Source organism: Acipenser ruthenus, chromosome 6, assembly GCF_902713425.1.
Source record: "Acipenser ruthenus chromosome 6, fAciRut3.2 maternal haplotype, whole genome shotgun sequence".
Taxonomy (NCBI): domain Eukaryota; kingdom Metazoa; phylum Chordata; class Actinopteri; order Acipenseriformes; family Acipenseridae; genus Acipenser; species Acipenser ruthenus.
Genome location: NC_081194.1, coordinates 24,800,987 through 24,818,569, shown reverse-complemented (window position 1 = coordinate 24,818,569; position 17,583 = coordinate 24,800,987). Strand labels below are relative to the sequence as shown.

At 37.8% G+C, this 17,583-nt stretch overlaps 1 protein-coding gene across 1 annotated transcript in view; it reads right to left on the bottom strand.

The window, feature by feature from the left end:
• The window catches only part of LOC117410877 (gamma-2-syntrophin), a 67,758-nt gene extending 50,765 nt beyond the window's left edge, over nt 1–16,993 (bottom strand). Inside the window, exons 1-5 of the mRNA XM_059025946.1 lie at nt 16,716–16,993; nt 14,920–15,004; nt 6,885–7,022; nt 1,690–1,746; nt 1,520–1,577 (exon numbers count right to left, since the gene is read on the bottom strand). Coding sequence (XP_058881929.1) covers nt 1,520–1,577; nt 1,690–1,746; nt 6,885–7,022; nt 14,920–15,004; nt 16,716–16,993 — 616 coding nt within the window. The remainder of the gene's footprint in view (nt 1–1,519; nt 1,578–1,689; nt 1,747–6,884; nt 7,023–14,919; nt 15,005–16,715) is intronic.
• Between the last annotated feature and the right edge of the window lie 590 nt (nt 16,994–17,583).

Genomic DNA, 17,583 nt, shown 5'->3' with positions numbered 1-17,583 from the left:
TTAGATATTCAAGGTTGTTTTTCTTTCATACTGCAGTTTGAATGTGTTTTCCTATAAATAAATAAATAAATAAATAAATAAATAAATAAATAAACTACAAATATAACTGCTTGCTTACATGTTTTATACACTTTGGTAAGTAAAGTCGATGTTTGAAATCACTCTTTCCCTAGTACAATAATAGTGCTCTGCACCTTTCTATTAAATTCCTCCACGTGTGCTGTCTGTTTCTTCTCAGCATTAGATGACCCAAACAGTCAGGGAGGCAATCATGCAGTGAACCAAGTCACTCAAATCAGTTAACCTGAACAAACCGCTCACTGCATTATAATACACACTGATGTCTGTAATTTTTTACATTTTTTTTTTTTTAACACGCGGTCCCCCTCTGTTGTTAAGAAGCAATGCAACAGATTGGCTGAATTTGGTACTTCAGTTTTATAAGGCATTCTCTCTGTAGGTGAAGAGATTGATCAGACACACAATGCTAAACTATCAAAGCTTTTCACTTCTAATTGTTATTAGCACATTTGTTTCAGAAATGCAAAACATCTAATAAACCAGAAATACATTTAGTTAATTTTGATCCTGTAAAATGGTCCTAAGTTGTTTTTTATTAGTATATATTGTAATGACCCTGGTCCTGCTGTAACTGCATTCAGGATGGTTCTGTGACCCAGATTCAAAGGTTCAACTTCAGCAGGTGCTCAGGGATGTCACAGACGGGAGAATTGCCACCAATCAGAAGCTTGGCTTGCTGCGCGAGCGGGACCCACTCACAGGCCGGACTCACATGCAACAGCATCACATCAAGACGGGGGAGGCCCACCTATCAAGCTGCGACCTTGCCGACTACCCCTGGCCAGACAGGAAGCTGATGAGAAGGTACTGAGGGAGATGCAGGAAGCAGGCCTGACTGAGCCGTAAGTTCTGCGTGATGCCGTTCGGGCTGTGTAGCACCCCAGCGACCTTCAAACGGCTCATGGAGAAGGTTCTGCTCAGTGTCCCCTCCCAAGAATGCCTTGTTTACCTGGACAACCTGCTGGTTCATGGAGCATCCTTCCAGGCTGCCCTTGACGCCCTGTGGAGAGTGTCCGCTTCTGGACTCAAGCTGTACCCGGCAGGCTGTGTTTGACACAGTCCCCAGTGCTCTCCCCCCAGACCCCAGCCTACCATTCCTCCTGGATACGGACACCAGCATCAGAGCTGTGTTGTCCCAGGAAAGGCCAGACAGTGAGAGGGTGGTGGCCTACTACAGCCGGTCCCTCAACAAGGCGGAGCGTTGGTTCTGTGTGACCCAGAGGAAGCTACTAGTGGTGGTCGCAGCGTTCCGGCACTTCCTGTGTGGCTTTCCCTTCACCACCCGGACAGACCACGCAGCGCTGCAGTGCTACAGCGAAAATGATGGTACTCTGTTGTGTACTGCACAGATAATGTGTGGAGTTTGTTATTTGAATACAGTACCTACAGTAATAGATTATTTATTTATATTACAAATATTTAAGAAAGATCATCTTACCTACTTGATCTTTAAATATTTTTGATATGACCACAGGTACTTTATGCTCAGCACCCCCCTAAAAGACAAAACATTTTTTTTAATGATTTATTATTCCGTTAAAATATGTACATTTTAAAAGCCAACATCAAAAACCACTTTAAAATATCTAAGTAAAAAGGTATACTTACTTTTATGCTCAGTCCCAATCCCCCAACAGCTTGTCGTCGAAGAGTAACAGTTCTGTGCTTTAAAAAATTGCACAATACTATATTTTAGGCAAAAATAGAAAAGTACAACTATAATTTAGCTTGGTAAAACAATAGTATGTTTCAAGACAAGGTTAAGAATACCACCTTGGATCCCGAGCCCGCTCCTTCTCCACCCTTGCTCCGCAGTGGTGGAACGACCTTCCTACAGATGTCAGGACTGCCCAGTCCCTGACCACATTCCGGCGCCTCCTTAAGACTCACCTCTTCAAACAGCACCTGTAGAACTCCTCTGTTGTATCCTGGGACACTATCACCCTTCATTTAAATATGCTTTATTTTGCTCTTATCTGCCCCCTATTTTACTGCATTTAATCCTGTACCTCAGAATATTGTAATCTCCCAAGTGTTTAATCTGTAGTATTTTGTACTTAATCATATCCTGATGTAACTATCACTACTTAATCATATCCTGATGTAACTTTCACTATTATCTGCTGTATTATTGAATTGTGGTTTGTCACACTTGAGAATTATTGTATTTCTTGTTCTTATTGTATGACTTATATTGTAACACTTGAATGTATTTGTATTTGCTTGCGATTGTAAGTCGCCCTGGATAAGGGCGTCTGCTAAGAAATAAATAATAATAATAATAATAATCTACACACTGCATACCGGTAAATTAAGAGGTTAAAATCAAATGTTTAGTTTTGAGCCTATGACATATACATCAAAGTTTTGTTTCCTTTTCAGGGTCAGTCAGTTAAAGAAGATGACAGAAAGTGCAACTGTAAAAGATCTGCACCACGCAGAAAGGGCCTTTCACTGTGATCGAGTGAGTAAGAGCAGATGAGAAAGTGGCCTGTCATCACAGTAGCAGTGCATTGACAGTGAGCAAAGAAAGGAAGACAAAATGTTCTTGGGGTGCAGTAAAGCCAGTAAGTAGACACACTGTAATATGAACAACACTGTATGTATGATATTTACTGTGTTTTGAGGTGTGAATTAAAAACACTGTTTTGAATTGCATTACACAGTCTTATCTGTTTGTCATCAGTAATCTGCTAAAGTCAATAAGCACCGTAAAATCATAAACATAACAATATTATGGGTTTCACCAATATTAGTATAGCAAAAAAATGAAGGTCGTCCACTTTAATTCCCACCTCCTCATATCATACATTTACCACAGATACATAAACATACTCAAGTTAAAATGTTGGGGCAGGAAAAAATTTAGTTCACATGAGACAAAGTCAAAATTAATTTGACTTTGTCTCATGTGGAAACAAAAATAATTGACGGCAACACAACAAGGGATTTGTGAGAGTGTTAATGATTATGAGAACTAAGAAAATTTCGTTTTATAGCAACTTACACTAAACATTTAAGATAAAATACAGGCAGATGGAATACAATACCTATGGATACCATAAGCCAAATCTTTACTATCTTACCTGGATGGACCTCTTTAACTGAGAAAGAGCAATCTGCTCCTAATATTAACTCCCAGTAGGGTTTATTTTAATAAACTGCAAATTGGCTCATAAGAAGTTTTCTACTTTTGAATTTGTTAATACATAAACATGGGCAAAGACAAGTTCTGTACGCCGGCATTTGGAATATACCTTTGCATATGCTGTCAGCTACTGCCCACGTTCACCCTTAGAATGATTTTCCCATGCATTTGTCCATAAACAACAGTTTTGCACTTGGAAATGTTTGTCTAAAGTATAATAAAGTATAGTGTTTCATTTTTCTGTCACAATCGATTTCCACCCACAATCCAGGGCCTTAAATAGTAACTATATACTGTATATTGATAACGAATTTGAACACATACATTAATAATATACTACATGCAAGGCCACAGCTATGAGGCACCTGAGGCACGGGCCTCGGTTAAAATCATAAAAATAATTATTTATTTACATTTTCTTACACGTTGCTCAGCAGTGCATGGACAAATGCCGCGTGATTTTTCATGGCTGGCTACTGCCCTGATATGTGATAACATTCATCATAAGTGACCAGTGAATACAATTAATTATCCTGTTTTTTTTATTTTTTTTATTTTGAAACCAAGCCTCTTGAATTCTTCTAAGAAGGCTTGGTACCTTTCAAGAACATGATAGATTCTCAATTTTCAGGCCACCATTATACCTTTACAACTACAAGATTTAACAAAAACAATATTTTTGCCTCTATGGTGGGATTTCCATGGACAAATAAAAGTAATTCTCACCTTTTTCTTACGCTGTTTTGGGAGTACATTTCGGGTAATCTGGGTTTCCATGTAGTTTTCTTTTAGGGAGAGAAGTTCTCCTTCCAAATGCAAATAACCTAATTAATGTTACAATACGGGAGAGTATATTTAAATTTGGCCTTGCACAACTACACATATCGTGCACCTTTCTTAAACTGATTTTCCACAAAGTTTTTAGGTTGTGTTGAAGAACCGCAAGTCAGCCTGCCTTATTTGTCCACCATAAAAATATAATTAAAAAGCAAGGAAAACAAACAAAAACCCAGACATAGCGATACACAAATAAAAGAAAAAACCCCACAAATAAACAAAAACAAATCCCAACATTCCAGAAGAAAGCACGCTGTACTATCCATATATTATTTGCTAAACATTTTTTGGCTGCATATATCCTTATAGTACTGTACGAACTGAGCTAAAATCCAGCACTTTAGGTTAATGATATAAAAATGATCCAGTCAAAATGTTTAGTACAGTACATTTTCAAAATACTGGTCGTAAATCTACAATAGGCTACCCTCGCCCACATTTCTCACTACATAATATTCTTATAATAATAATAATAATAATAATAATAATAATAATAATAATAATAATAATAATCTGAATCCAAATTCTGCACAGACAATGCAAGCCTCTCGCCAGTAGAGTGTGGTTAGATATTTTGTTGCTGTTGTTGTTGTTGTTGTTATTGGGGATCTAGTATACTGGTAGTCCATATGAGTTCAACACATTTCTCAGTAGATGCTAATCCACCTGGGCATTTTTGTAACTTTCTGGAACCTCGTTATGTAAGACTTGCAGCAAACTGATGTTAAGCAAGCCACGTATTTGTCTTTTTTTTTTAACAAATTCTTGTAACCAACAGTTGGCTCAATGAATTAGGTTTTAGAGATTTTACTTTAACTCTATAGGTGGTCACTCAAGCCTGGGGCATCCGTAGCCCGCAACAATATCCAGGATACCACTGGCACCAATTCACAGCTTCCTAATTTAATACATTTTGTGGCACAAACATGACTTTTTTGTTCTTGGTACAGTAGGTACTGATGATAGATGCTAAAGGCTAGAGAACAATGAACTGCATCTTACTGCTAAGGGACAGAAAATTCTATGCTAAAAGCTATCTGATGACTAACAAAGATAACAAACGTGTAATGGATGAAAAATTTCTTTGCAAGAGGCTTTCGAAAGTACTTCCTTATTTATTTGTTTATTGCAAAGGACTGCATTTTTTGCTTATTAAACAACTAAACTATAAAGCACCATCGTTTTATGTTAGTCAAATGACAATAATTTGAAACATTGAATAAATGATCTCAATAATTTTAGTTAAAAAAAAAGAAAATCTCAGATAATAAAGACTTGCTTGGTACGGCCTTTAGTTACAGTAGAAAGTTGAACAAAGTTACGTCACAAACGGGATTCCACTGCTAAAGTCCCGTGAACATAAGGTACAGCTTTTGGCCATGTTTCCATGCAAAAAAAAATAATAATAATTGTCAATTTGTGTGGCTTTTTAGTGTGAGAAGTCCATTTACCCACTCTTTTTAGCCATGCCATGTTTTGGCACCACACTTCCTATAGCATGAGGAATGTGTTTGATAGGTGCGGCTACATCACATTCTCACGGCAATGGAGGCAGAATTTGGAGTCTCTAAACTGCATGGAAACCCCACCTATGTCTAAACTTGTAACAGATCGCCACAAACGCAAAAAAATATATAATTATAAAAAAAAATCCTGTTTTGAAATGGAGCTCTAGTTCTTTGAGTAACAATCATACACAGCAAGCTCAGTTTTTAAAATGCTCAATTTTGCTGTAAATAAAGAATCTTTGAGAAGAAATGTACATTGAGACTCAACATACATTCCATTTTAGTTTCAGCCAATAACCTTATTTATATAAACACACCAGAATATTATTATTTATGTTTACGTCGGATGAGAGTATAGATGTGGTGAGTATACATATACCCAAACACAAAATTGCATATACTCATTATTTCTCATTACCTATACGCATACACAATCAAAATGAATTGTGTATAGATTGTGTTTTTGCTTAAGTATGTTTTGGACAAAAAATGTTTTGAGCAACCAGAATACACAGACAGAATCAAAAAATAAATCTGACAAAATTAGCAGCAGACTGAGGTAATAAGAAATGAGATCTAAAGAACCAATAAGAAAATGCCATGTAGTGGAGCCGGCTATGAGCTGGAAGATTGTTGAGAACTAGTAACTACTGCAGTATTGCACATAAACAATTATGAAAGACACTCAAGATCAGACAAAGTAAATGATTGAATAGCAATGGGAGAAAATACTGAAGAAACTTGGAACTGTTGTTGGTGAGGAGGAGGAAGGCCAAGAAGACGACGAAGATGGAGCAGCTGAGAAGCAGTTTCGTCACGGTGGCCGGGTTGCAACGGGTCATCAAAAAAGTGAAGTTTGGCAATTTTTTGGCTACGATGCAGCAGCTATTCATAATGGATGCAATATCTGCGGGCATAAGGTAAAGTCAATTCTTTTTTTAGATATTTCTGTAGACTGGTTGAATTTGTACTGGACATTTCCAGAAGGTCTGGCTTAATTTCAAGCCCTGGAAGAAAGTTGTGGTCCATTACTTTGTTTTCATAAAATGTGTGTATTTGCATGATTACTGGCATAGAATATTGAAGGTGTTACATTTAGAAATTGAGCTATACTCATACTCAATACGCAAGTATGAAGGTCGTGTATATGCATACTCAGTCGCGAGTATGATGAAATACGCAACACTCAATCTGCATTTTCATACTCACCACATCTCTACTGGAGAGTGCCATGGATGGGCAACTTTCCCTTAAGGTAAAATAATGGAAGCTTTTTGAATTTCAATGGAAAGTCATTTGAAAGTACTTACGTTTAAATTTGATTCACTTCCACTGATGACAATGACGTCTTGTTTCTGAATTGTTAATATTTCTTTTGTTAGCTTTAGTCGAATGTCATAAGAATGATTAGACTCTTCATTATACAGCAATGCTATTCCAGTCTTTGTCTGTTGATATAAAAAATATATATTAATTTTGTTTGTACAACAAAAAGAAATTTGAAATATCTGTTTTTTTTTTACATCAGTTTTTCCACTGGTTTATTCATCCAAGGCGTCTAGGCAATAATTAATTACCCTAATACACAGAGAATCAAGCTTTGAGTAGATAAATTGGAAAGCAATCTTGTTAGACCCTGAGTTTTTACACTGCTCCTCCACTTAACTCCAACACAATATCCACACAATTGTCCACGCTAGGAATGCAAGTCAGTTATGATTGGATCGTTTTTCATCAAATCTTTCAGCTGTTTTTGACATCCAATCTGTTTTCAGTAAAACCGAAATGAAAGTGTAATCCCCAAAAACCCAACTGCATTTTTGCAGCCAAGGGAAAGAAATGGACATGCCATTATTACACACTTGTCATTTTGTAACTGTGATAAATAAGCTCAATAAAATGTTATTGCATCTCTCATACCAATGTATTATACAATTAGACACAATACACATTACAGTGTATTAATAGACATTAAACTTTTTATTTATTATGTTCCTGGTACCCCAGTGGCAATTCATGTGCAAATCATGTAGAACTGCACCTCATGTGAAATACAGTAGATACATTCGACTCTGGATAGGGCCTTTCCACTTGAATTCAATCAATATGCCGATATAATGCAGCATTTCATTTAAAGCAGTTTCCAGATATCTTTCGTTTTGCAGCTTCACGCAGTTCATTCTAGTTTCACAATGGTTCAGGACTAATATTTTCTTTCAATACTTTTGCATTTGGATGCTGTTGGTCAGTTTAGTATCATTGCTTAATTTTAATTAGGTCTACAAAGAGTAATTTAACCCCTTCTCTGCCGAGGCCCTTGTGACGCTCTGTGCTACAGGAATTTGGGGATTTTGGAAGTTGGCTGTTTTACATCAAAATTAGCATATTTTCCCTTTCAGATACCCAAACAAAACAAAACAAAAAGGCACTATGGCCAAAATAAATACACCTATACAAACCAGACTTGGGGTCAAATGCAAATCCATTTTGCATTTAAAAGTATTTAAATGCAAAACTGTGAACTATTTGCATTTCACTTGGTAATTGCCTATTCTGAAATACAAGTAATTGCAGTTCAAAATCATGGGAAAGCTTCAAAAACATTTAAAATGCATTTAAATACTGTTCAATAAATTGCAAAAGTTGTTTTCACCTGTGTGTAACCCCTATTCATCAAGATGAGACCTACAAATCATACCTCTACAATTACCATGCATCCAGCTCAATCAAACTCACCTGTTCATGATCTTCTCAAACTCTGAAGTATGAAGGAATGACACAGTTTGACAAACAAATACATTATTAAATTGCCATTTATTGGATGCTTTGATGTTCTGAGTAAATCACCAGCTGTAACTATTAATGACTATAAATACCATGCATAGATTTTAGAAGGCTATTAAACATACAAAAAATACAACAAAGCATTGTGGTATGATTCTACTTAGGAAAGTCAACCCTATTGTAAAGATGTCAGGTACAGTTCAGTCTGTGATACAGCAGTACTATAATGTGCTTGATAAGCCAGATGCCAAGGGTAAATACTGTGTAAAATGTAATTGTTGCTATGCTGAGCTTTCTGTCACAACTAAAGCAACATCCAATCTCAGGCATCTTAAGGTAATCTCTTTCTTTTTGTTTATTTCCATATTAAGTGCAATATAAAACAATATTGTAATCTAAAGAAATTGTTAATGTAGATTTATACATATTCTGAGTGTGTTCTACCAATTATACACAGCTTACATGCAAGATAACTTCCTTACAGGCAGTTTAAAAAGATGATATATGCAGGCGTACTCCTTGTTAATCATTTTTGTTTTGTTTTGTTTTGTTTTGTTTTGTTTCAGATGAAACACAAGGAAGTCTACAAAGAGTATACTTCAAAATTGCCAGGAAAGGGTAAGCAGACCAGCAGGAGCAAGTACAAGTCCACAGACCATCTCCAAACTGACATCACTGATGCCCTAATGACCTTCACTGCAGGAGACTTGATCCCACTCTCTGTGGTTGACAGCACATACTTCCAGTCATTCTTGAACTAGCTGGACCCATGTTATGAGGTTCCCAGCAGAAAACATATTGTCTCAACATAAGAAGTGTATGCAGCTCAAAGAAGGTTTCACCCTTCATATGCAGCAATCCCAGAATGTCTGTGTGACTATTGACATCTGGTCTAGCAGGCAGATGTGCAGCTATATTGGGATTACTGCTCATTTCATTCAGAACTGGACAATGAACTCTGTCATGCTTGCTTGCAAGCAATTTTGTGGATCTCACACAGCTGAGAGTATAGCTGAACAGTATCATGAGACCATTGCTGGCTTTAATCTCACAAATAAAGACACTAACATTACCACAGATAATGCTGCCAATATCATTAAGGCATTCTCTGTACCTGGCTCTGAGAATATAGTTGTTAAGGTTTCTTCCAGTGCTTTTTGTGATGATGATACTGGTGATGAAGATCTTTGTTGCCTACAGCTCTGACAGCACCACCTATGCACAGTTGGAACAGTGGGAACACATTCCTTGCTTTACTGACACATTACAGCTGGTCATCAAGGACAGTTTCAGAAATGTGGTCAAAAAACAAGGTTCTGAGCAAAACTGCTTGTGTAGTCTCTTATGCCTGCAGGTCCACTCGTGCATCAGATATACTAGAGTCTGAAAAATGCCTTCAGACAGCCAGTGCAACACGTTGGAACTCTCAACTTCACATGATCCGCTCCATCCTGAGGGTGCCAGATGAGAATCTACAAGACCTTGACACTACAGCATCTCACTGCTTATGATAGGAATGTACTCAGTGACTTGATGGAGATTCTTGCACCATTTGAAAGTGCAACTCATTGCATTCAAGGTGAGAATATTGTCACTGGAAGTATGGTAGTGCCATGTGTGAGGATTCTGAAGGCTGAGATGAAGACTTTACATCAGAAATTTCAGTCACCCTTTGTGTATGCCTTGCAAACCCCTGTAAACAAGCGCCTGTCACCTGATGAAGAGTGTGATGCATTCATAACAGTTTCAGTCTTGGACCCACGTTTCAAGTTACAGTGGTGCACATACAGTGACACAGTGAGCACAAAGGAGAACCTTATTCTCAAGGCTGCAGCTGAAACTGCTTGTATGTCCTTACAAACAGAAAAGGAAATCTGTGAACCACCTGAAAAGAAAAGAAAATTATTTTTCAGCTCACTTCTGTGTGCTCCTTCCAGTGTGGCCACACCTTCTACAGTAGAGGCTGAGATTGTAAACTACCTCTGAACCATGTATGCCTGAGAAGCAAATCCTCTGGAGTTTTGGAAAGGACATGGGAGCCAGTACCCATCTCTGGCAAAGATTGCTCCAAGATATCTTTGTATTCCAGCTTCTTCTGCACCAGTAGAGAGACTTTTCATCATTTATGTAACTTGCTTCCTATACTGGTACATACTGTACCTTGTAATTATTATTAATTTTAGAATAATTCTATTAATTCACGTGTTAAATATGATGCCGATAAGGGTCATGTACCAACACAATACCGATTTTTTGACGGTAAATGGCGTTTATGCAACCCCCAATAAAATACCATCATGTTAAACACTGTTACCGGCACAATAAAGGAGATGGTATGTTATGAATATGGATACAGTGCCTTGCATAAGTATTCACCCCCCTTGGACTTTTCCACATTTTGTAGTGTTACAACCTGGAATTAAAATGGATTTAATTAGGATTTTTTGTCACTGATCTACACAAAATAGTCCATAATGTCGAAGTGGGGAAAAAAATCTACATATTTTTCAAAATTATTTACAAATAAAAAACTGAAAAGTCTTGATTGCATAAGTATTCACCCCCTTTGCTGTGACACCCCTAAATAAGATCTGGTGCAACCAATTGCCTTCAGAAGTCACATAATTAGTTGAATGGAGTCCACCTGTGTGCAATTAAAGTGTCACATGATCTCAATACACCTGTTTCTGGAAGGCCCCAGAGTTTGTTAGAGAGCATATCTAAACACACAGCATCATGAAGACCAAGCAGCTATCAAAACAAGTCTGGGATAAAGTTCTGGAGAAGCACCAATCAGGGTTGGGTTATAAAAAAATATCCCAAACTTTGAACATCCCCCAGAGCACCGTTAAATCCATTATTAAAAAATGGAAAGAATATGGCACAACAGCGACTCTGCCTAGAGAAGGCCGTCCACCAAAACTCAGTGACCAGGTAAGGAGGGCATTAGTCAGAGAAGCAACCAAGAGGCCAATGGTAACTCTGAAGGAGCTGGAGAGATCCACAGCTGAGATGGGAGAAACCATCCATGGGACAACTATAACCCGGACACTCCACAAAGCTGGGCTTTATGGATGAGTGGCGAGAAGAAAGCCATTGCTGAAAAAAACCCATATCAAATCCCGTTTGGATTTTGCCAAAAGGCATGTGGGAGACACAGCAAACATGTGGTAAAAGGTTCTCTGGTCTGATGAGTAATGCTCGGGATTTGAACTGGGGACCTGGTTACAAGCCCTTTTCTTTAACCACTGGACCACACTGCCTCCTTATAAAACAGAGTATTAGAATGCTGCATGCTGATTGGTCCTTCAGTGTTCAAAGCCGTTACAATATCCAGCACAATGTCACGATTAGGAACTACTGTACTTAGGAACAATGGCAAATCACTGCAACTGTGCTTAGCCACATATCACTGCACCACGCAAAATCAAAGAAAACACCTGTCAAACCACCTGCTGTCATGGAAGATATTGAAGACATCAAGGTGTCTTTTCATATCTTCCAGTTTATAATTTGCACTAGGAATCAGGGGCTCGGTTCTATATTGCGACATCGTAAGTTCAAATACGATAGGTCTTATGACCAGTTATCACCTGCAAACTCGACCATTTATCACCTGCTTCTATGTTACTTGTCGGTGCCGTGTCGGCTAGCAATACTGTACTGTCTGAAACTAGATGAATCACGCAGCACAGGGGGAACATGTATTTTGATTGTTTAGGAAATCATGTTTGCATAATCATTATTCATGTAAGAGACAGAAAATACTGTTTTCAACGACCTAACACCCAATCTTTACCCTATGCAGGATTGTATATATCCACAATAATGTATATATTTACAACTGGAAAATAACCACATTTTTTAACTAAATAAGGCTAAATAAATATTGTCCAAAATAATTAGTAAATCTGTCAGAACAGGTGAGACACAACAACAACAACAGAATATATATATATATAATGAGCCTATATATAAAGCAAAGTTGTAGGAGAAATTTTGTGTTGGGAGAAAAGGCGGATAGGAAAAACAATAATGGCTTGTGCCCAAACAGCAACAAAAAAGACGAAATGGACAGGCATTGCAAACAAATTGAGTGCTGCTAGCGAAGGAATCACAAAACTTAAAAAACTTAAAACTTAAAAATAACCTCCCTCTTCAAGCAGTATTTCAATATAATTTCCTGATCAGAAAGCATATCAAAGATACTGCACACACATCTTCTATTGAGATTTCTTTGAGCTGATTCTCTCTGTCGCTGCAGTTGTCTCTGTCTATGCACAGCATGCAATAGAGCAGCCATGTTTCTTAACATTCAACGCAGGAAATGACTGTGATCCACCCATCATATACCAGGTAAATTGACGTCGGTAAAATACGACAGGTAATACGATCGAATTGTGTGAGCAACGTTATCTAGAAACGCTACCTCGACCTCCCTTGAATTCATTTCTTTCGCTACTTACAAGCACCCAGTTTCCCACATTACCTCCAAATTACCCAACTGACTAAATTCTTAGTTTGATTCCAATTTCTAAGGGCTTAGTATCCCAAATCTATTAAAAAATGTTTGCCTTACATTGCCCGTCACTGTTCACATTAAAAATACTTTGGGAACAAGATTTAGCCACGCTATTGCAGATGAGGACTGGGAGGCAGTGCTGTCCCGCATACACTCCTCTTCTATCTGTGCAAGGCATGGGCTAATACAATTTAAAATGTTCCATTGTATTCATTTGACTAAGCTTAAACTTTCCAAGATTTACCCTGAAACTGACCCAACATGTGACAGATGTAAACAAGCCCCTGCTACACTTTTACATATGTTGTGGTCCTGCCCCCAGCTGAACTCTTATTGGTCCTCTATTTCTGAGAGTATTTCACACATTTTGCAGCTGCACATTGACCTCATACCGCTTACTGCTTTGTTTGGTGTGGTACCCAGCACTATTTGTTTGCCCAAATTAGAATCAGACACTGTGGCATTTGTAACTCTCCTGGCTAGATGCTTAATTTTGCTAAATTGGAAGCAAACTGCCCCGCCCACTCACATCTGCTGGATTAGAGAAGTGTTGCATTTTCTCAAGTTTGAAAAAATTAAGTTTACTCTTTGTGGCTCCACTGAGAAATTGTATACAGCAAGGCAACCTTTCTTATCTTATTTTGATTGCCTCCAGCTCCCATCCCTTTCTTGATGCTCCTGTTTTGGTTGGCTGATGCTTTCTCTGCTTCCCACCTGGCAGACCTACTGTTTCCCTCTGTCGTTCTTTCCTGACTTCTACCTCTTTCCCTTCTCTCTCCCCTCTTTTCTCTTATAACTATTTGCTGATTTCTGTAATTGATGGTAAATGTTAAAGGGGAAAATTAAATTCCTCTAAACTGCACACCCTAGTATCAATATTATTGAAAATCTTGAAAGAAGCTGCAAATAAATATAAACATTTGAAATCAGATGAATAAGATGTTTAATAGTACAACTTTGTAAGAAATAAACTTTCAATATTTGGCATTTCCATACCAAGAACATATACATATACAAATAGATATTGCATTTTGTAATATCATGGAAGCTAATGTTTTATGTATGGGCTCTTCATTCAATGTGCCTGTCCAAAAAAGGCGCTTCTTTATCATGAGACGTCACCAGCTGGGGACATGAAATAATTTTTTAATGTCTCTCTCACTGTAAAGGCTTCTTTTGATACTTCTCAAACTGAGGATTTCTATAGCACCAGGACGATCACGAGTACTTGGCAGCTGAGGCTCCACTTGCGCTTGATTGGGTGCACAGACTGATGTCTTCTGTATGAAATTGTGCAGTACACATATAGCCTTGATGACTTTGTCTACATTTTGTGGATGAAGCTGTATCCTCCTCTGGTAGATCCTTCACCTTGCAGCCAGAATGCCTAATGCACTTTTCTCTACTCTGCAAGCTCCTGACAGCCTGTAGCTGTAAATGTGTTTGTTGTCATCAAAGTTTTGTCCAGGGTAGGGTCTCATCAGATTTCATTTCAAGGGAAATGCCACATCTCCTACTATCACATGTGGTACGTTTCCAAGTTCTGGTGCACCAGGTAGAGGTTTAGCAGGTGGAATAGAGACTGTTATTTTGCAAGGCTTTCCCGAGTGTACTTTTTGCAAATATGCCACCATCACTGTTGGATCTGTATGCTCCAACATCAATGATAGTATAGCAGTACATGTGATCCACCAATGACATCAGCACCCAGAAAATGTACCTTTGTAGCTGTAAAAGGTGGATCCTGTGTTTGGGGGAGCCTGTATTATGCATTTCTCTGTATTTAAAGTACTATGGATTTTCTTGTTTTTACTGCATCTTGTAAAGCACTTTGTGATGGTGGTCCACTATGAAAGGCGCTATATAAAATAAAAATTGATTGATTGATGATTGATTACCACAAGCTTGCCATCAATGGCACCAATTCAATTTGGAAACTGCTATCTCTTCTGATATCCATCAGCTAGTTTTACCCAGTCCTCCTCCTCTGGAACTGGCATGTACAGTGGCTGTAGTCTTCGCCAAATCAACTCACATACCTCAGGCACAATGTTGACAATGGTTGACTTGCCAACTCGGTAGCTGAAGGAAATGATCTTGTAAGAATCTCCAGTGGCCAAAAACCTAAAAAATAGGATAATTTAAAGATTATATATATATATTGTAACAGACTGCAGGAGATTGCAGGAGACAAAGCCCGTAAGAGATGGACACATGTCAGAGATGCTTTCCACAATAGGCAGAAGACAGCCTCCAAAAGTGGAGATGCAGCAAAGACAGTGAAGAAATACAAGTTTGCCAGCATACTTGATTTCATCATTCCACACCTTCAGCACAGAGAGTAAGTAATTTAACAGAAGACACATCATATGCACAATTGTAAAAAACACTAAAGTATATAATGGCTGTGTTTTGATTGTTAATGTTGTATGTATTAATTGCCCTTATTTTTCAGTACCTCAGGTAACCTGCTCCTTAGTGATAGCTAAGTGATAGCACAGTGGTGAAAGAGACGAGGCGGATGGGGAGTATGTTGGTGACAGCAATGAGGAAGCACATACAGACTGATCAGAACAATGTTTCTTTTTCCTCAGTACCAGATTCAGTGTCATCTTTGACAGTCCCCACTAAGAAGACAAAGTGTGATACTAGTCTTGAGGTGGACCAATCAATCTTAAATTACCTCAAGGCAAAAACCTCAAAGCCAGTGGCAGTCAAAGATGAAGATGAAATATGTCACTTCTTTAATTCAATGGCTACCAGTCTTAGAAGGCTGTCTGACAGAACAAAAGCGGAGGTCAAATTCAAAATATATCAAATTGTACACCAAGCTGAGATGGAGGTCCTGTTCCCATCTGCCCAGCCAGCACCTGGGGGGACACCCACGGTCCCGGCCCATCATCAGGGGCTATGGGAGATTTCCATAATGTACCGAATCTGCAAAGCATGACCTGCTTGGATTTTGGGATGAGTTACATTCTGAGCTACATAAACCGAATATATTGTTGTTGTAGAATTGTACAGTTCAATAAAAAGGGCCATGTGTCAAGTAATGAAATTACTGCAAAGTCCTGTAGTTTTAATATAACCAATAATATATTAAGTAAGTTGTAATACACAATACATGGTGTTATTTTATATATTATTTTAAAAACGATAAACAGTAAATACAGGCATTGCAATTTTTTACTACAGAGAAGACTGCCCTCCAATGTTCCACCGCAGAACATCATGTCAGAAAACTGGTACTAGCATACATCAAGGAATTTTTTTGTTTTTGTTTGAAGTGTTATAAATTATTTGATAAGCAGTCATTAATGTATAATTAAAGCACAAGCACTATGTATGATCTTATATGCTCAATAAAGACATGTCAGACTGCATATTGTAGTTCCTTTTTTTTGCTTTAAATAATAATAATAATAATAATAATAATAATAATAATAATAATAATAATAATAATAATAATAATCAGTACAAATATATACATAATTTATGGAGTACCATCATATTAAGTAAGCTGTAATAAACAATACATAACATGTTCTTATTTTATGTTTTACTTTAATGGCAAGTGGTTGTAACAAAGGCAACCGTGCCTACTTCCTTGAGGCAATACCCACAGCATAATTTTCAGCACTTGACTATACCAAACCTGCCATGCGTGGAGTGTGCGTATAGCCAGTACCCATTTTTACAGTACTACATAAAATGAAAACCTAGTATGGTATATTAAAACCTAAGTAATAGGTCGTAAAAAAATGATCTGTACATATAGGCATTTCCAATATGTACTACAAAGAATGAACAATGAATAATTCATATTTGTACTCACCTGAGGCATATTGCAAGCCTTTCCTTTGCTCCTATGGGCTTCCTGAACTTGATCGTCTCCTTTAGAAGGTCATCTTCCAATAGCGCCAGAATATCGTTGAACTGGCACTCAGACATCCTGAAATATTGAAAGAACTTGTCTTCATGGGAAGACAGTTCTCCTATGAGCGTGTGGAATTCCCCTAACTCCTCCCTACACTGTGGTATTCTGTGTCCCCACACTTGTCTTCTCTGTCTCCTATGCCTTCTATTGATCACATACAACGAGTGTTTCTTCATGTTCCTCATCACTGTCCCTCATCTTGCTGGAAATAGAAGTGGGCATGTACTAAAAAGTTGATTGGCATTTGCTGTATATCGGAGCCCTTTTTCTAACTGCTTGATGTAACCGCGACCTCTGATGCGCCGAGCAATTGTCTCAATGTTTAGATTTCTATCTGTGTACTCCACAAAACAGGCATTCAACCAGCAGGCACACAATACACCTGTCTGGTCAATAATAAAGGGAGCAGTAGATTCAACATAGGAGCTGTTCACCTCAAAGGGTTACAGAAAACAAATGGCAAACACAAAGCCAATTTCAAGCAAGCCAAAAAGAAAAACAAGCAATCTTAGCTTTTGACAATGGATCATTTTCAATCTTACAGATTCCTGCAATTTCTATTTTTCTGTCCTTTGCCACACATAACCAGGCTAACCTAAGTGCAGAATGACCTTTACTGGTAAATGAAATGGACTGTGCATGGTGTACACATATTTGCAATTTATGTAATATTTTTCAGAATACTATTTATAAATAAAGGTCAATGGTATTGGTGATTGGTGTTACCAAGCAAAAAAGGATTGCAAAGTAAATATTCCTATTCAGG